Below are 2,945 nucleotides of genomic sequence, written 5' to 3'. Positions count from 1 at the left end.
GGGGGGGCGGGTGGGGACAATACTGGGGTGCGCCATATGAAAGGAAACCGGCAACTTGCATCCAATCAGAGAACAATTTGTACTTTGTATAGTTATTTTTCCTTCTTTGTAGCAGCTGAGTGATGCTGATCTCCCGCAGCGTCTTTGCAGCCACTTCCTGTCTACATGCACTGCCAGCGACGGCTGCGTGACATTTCTCACGGCAGGTTTCCTGATGGTGACAACAGCGGACCGTGTCCGTGTAATGTGTGTTAAAATAGGCACTTGTAGTCTCCATCAGAAGCCCGTGTGACATGGTGACAACACAGGAGCATGATTGGGAGACAGGGAGAGAGCGTTGTCACCCTACCAGGAAGTGTCTGAACAAGGGATTATTATAATGACAGCTGCAGATTTAGAAGGATTGAAAATGATTGTAACATGTGAGATTCTGGTGATCGGGGAGGATATGTTCTGTGTATAGATCCTCCGGCACTGCTGACCATCACACATGAGATCACAGAGAGTCATTCCCCATTCACACCCCTCCCCCGTGTCCCCCATGTTGTCTCTTTACAGTCCTGGATTGGTTGGTGCAGCCGAAGCCGCGCTGGTTGGGTGGGAACGGCTGGCTATTGGACGGACCGGAGGAAGTCTTACAAGGTACAACATTGTATTAATTGTGAATGGTGCGGGAAGGGTTGGATCATCTGTGGATGGAGCGGGAAGGGTTGGATCCTCTGTGGATGGATCGGGAAGGGTTGGATCCTCTGTGGATGGAGCAGGAAGGGTTGGATCCTCTGTGGATGGAGAGGGGAGGGTTGGATCCACTGTGGATGGAGCGAGAAGGGTTGGATCCTCTGTGGATGGAGCGGGAAGGGTTGGATCCTCTGTGGATGGAGCGGGAAGGGTTGGATCCTCTGTGGATGGGGCGGGAAAGGGTTGGTTTCTCTGGGGGTGGAGGGGGAAGGGTTGGATCCTCTGTGGATGGACTGGGGAGGGTTGGATCTTCTGTGGATGGAGCGGGAAGGGTTGGATCCTCTGTGGATGGAGCGGGAAGGGTTGGATCCTCTGTGGATGGAGCGGGAAGGGTTCCATCCTCTGTGGAGGGGGAGGGTTTGATCCTCTGTGGGTAGAGTCAGTCATGAATTATTATTATTATAGTGCTGTTCTATACTGTGGCATTGTATGAAGTCGGTAGAACAGACAAGTATTACACATGATACAAATACAGAATATATGTGAGTGTAGTACCCCTTCCTGGCCACTAGGTGTCAGACTTTTGCTGAGTGTAGTACCCCTTCCTGGCCTCTAGGTGTCAGACCTTTACAGAGTGTAGTACCCTTTCCTGGCCTCTAGGTGTCATGCTTTTGCTGGGTGTAGTACCTCTTCCTGGCCTCCAGGTGTCAGACTTAGTGAGTGTAGTACCCCTTCCTGGCCTCTAGGTGTCATGCTTTTGCTGGGTGTAGTACCTCTTCCTGGCCTCTAGGTGTCAGACCTTTACAGAGTGTAGTACCCTTTCCTGGCCTCTAGGTGTCATGCTTTTGCTGGGTGTAGTACCCCTTCCTGGTCTCTAGGTGTCAGACTTTTACTGAGTGTAGTACCCCTTTCATGCCTCTAGGTGTCAGACTTTTGCTTGTAGTACCCCTTCCTGGCCTCTAGGTGTCAGACTTAGTGAGTGCAGTACCCCTTCCTGGCCTCTAGGTGTCAGACATTTGCTGGGTGTAGTACCCCTTCCTGGCCTCTAGGTGTCATGCTTTTGCTGGGTGTAGTACCCCTTCCATGCCTTTAGGTGTCAGACTTAGTGAGTGCAGTACCCCTTCCTGGCCTCTAGGTGTCAGACATTTGCTGGGTGTAGTACCCCTTCCTGGCCTCTAGGTGTCATGCTTTTGCTGGGTGTAGTACCCCTTCCTGGCCTTTAGGTGTCAGACTTTTACTGAGTGTAGTACCCCTTCCTGGCCTCTAGGTGTCATGCTTTTGCTGAGTGTAGTACCCCTTCCTGGCCTCTAGGTGTCAGGCTTTTACTGAGTGTAGTACCCCTTCCTGGCCTCTAGGTGTCATGCTTTTGCTGAGTGTAGTACCCCTTCCTGGCCTCTAGGTGTCATGCTTTTGCTGAGTGTAGTACCCCTTCCTGGCCTCTAGGTGTCATGCTTTTGCTGGGTGTAGTACCCCTTCCTGGCCTCTAGGTGTCATGCTTTTGCTGAGTGTAGTACCCCTTCCTGGCCTCTAGGTGTCAGACTTAGTGAGTGTAGTACCCCTTCCTGGCCACTAGGTGTCAGACTTTTGCTGAGTGTAGTACCCCTTCCTGGCCTCTAGGTGTCATGCTTTTGCTGGGTGTAGTACCCCTTCCTGGTCTCTAGGTGTCAGACTTTTACTGAGTATAGTACCCCTTTCATGCCTCTAGGTGTCAGACTTTTGCTTGTAGTACCCCTTCCTGGCCTCTAGGTGTCAGACTTAGTGAGTGCAGTACCCCTTCCATGCCTCTAGGTGTCAGACTTAGTGAGTGTAGTACCCCTTCCTGGCCTCTAGGTGTCATGCTTTTGCTGAGTGTAGTACCCCTTCCTGGCCTCTAGGTGTCATGCTTTTGCTGAGTGTAGTACCCCTTCCTGGCCTCTAGGTGTCAGGCTTTTGCTGGGTATAGTACCCCTTCCTGGCCTTTAGGTGTCAGACTTAGTGAGTGTAGTACCCCTTCCTGGCCTCTAGGTGTCAGACTTAGTGAGTGTAGTACCCCTTCCTGGCCTCTAGGTGTCAGACTTAGTGAGTGTAGTACCCCTTCCTGGCCTCTAGGTGTCATGCTTTTGCTGAGTGTAGTACCCCTTCCTGGCCTCTAGGTGTCAGACTTAGTGAGTGTAGTACCCCTTCCTGGCCTCTAGGTGTCATGCTTTTGCTGGGTGCAGTACTCCTTCCTGGCCTCTAGGTGTCATGCTTTTACAGAGTGTAGTACCCCTTCCTGGCCTCTAGGTGTC

The 2,945-nt window shown here is 51.9% G+C and overlaps 1 protein-coding gene across 1 annotated transcript in view; it reads left to right on the top strand.

The window, feature by feature from the left end:
• WFDC1 (WAP four-disulfide core domain 1) overlaps nt 1–2,945 on the top strand; it is a gene marked incomplete at its 5' end in the record, with an annotated part of 14,970 nt that overhangs the window by 1,209 nt on the left and 10,816 nt on the right. The window contains one exon of the mRNA XM_018572440.1: nt 559–642. Within this exon, the coding sequence (XP_018427942.1) occupies nt 559–642 (84 nt within the window). The remainder of the gene's footprint in view (nt 1–558; nt 643–2,945) is intronic.

The sequence above is a fragment of the Nanorana parkeri genome, unplaced genomic scaffold (assembly GCF_000935625.1).
Source record: "Nanorana parkeri isolate BGI_ZX_2015 unplaced genomic scaffold, ASM93562v1 scaffold2031, whole genome shotgun sequence".
In the NCBI taxonomy this organism is placed as follows: Eukaryota; Metazoa; Chordata; class Amphibia; order Anura; family Dicroglossidae; genus Nanorana; species Nanorana parkeri.
This window is presented reverse-complemented; position numbering and strand designations above follow the sequence as displayed.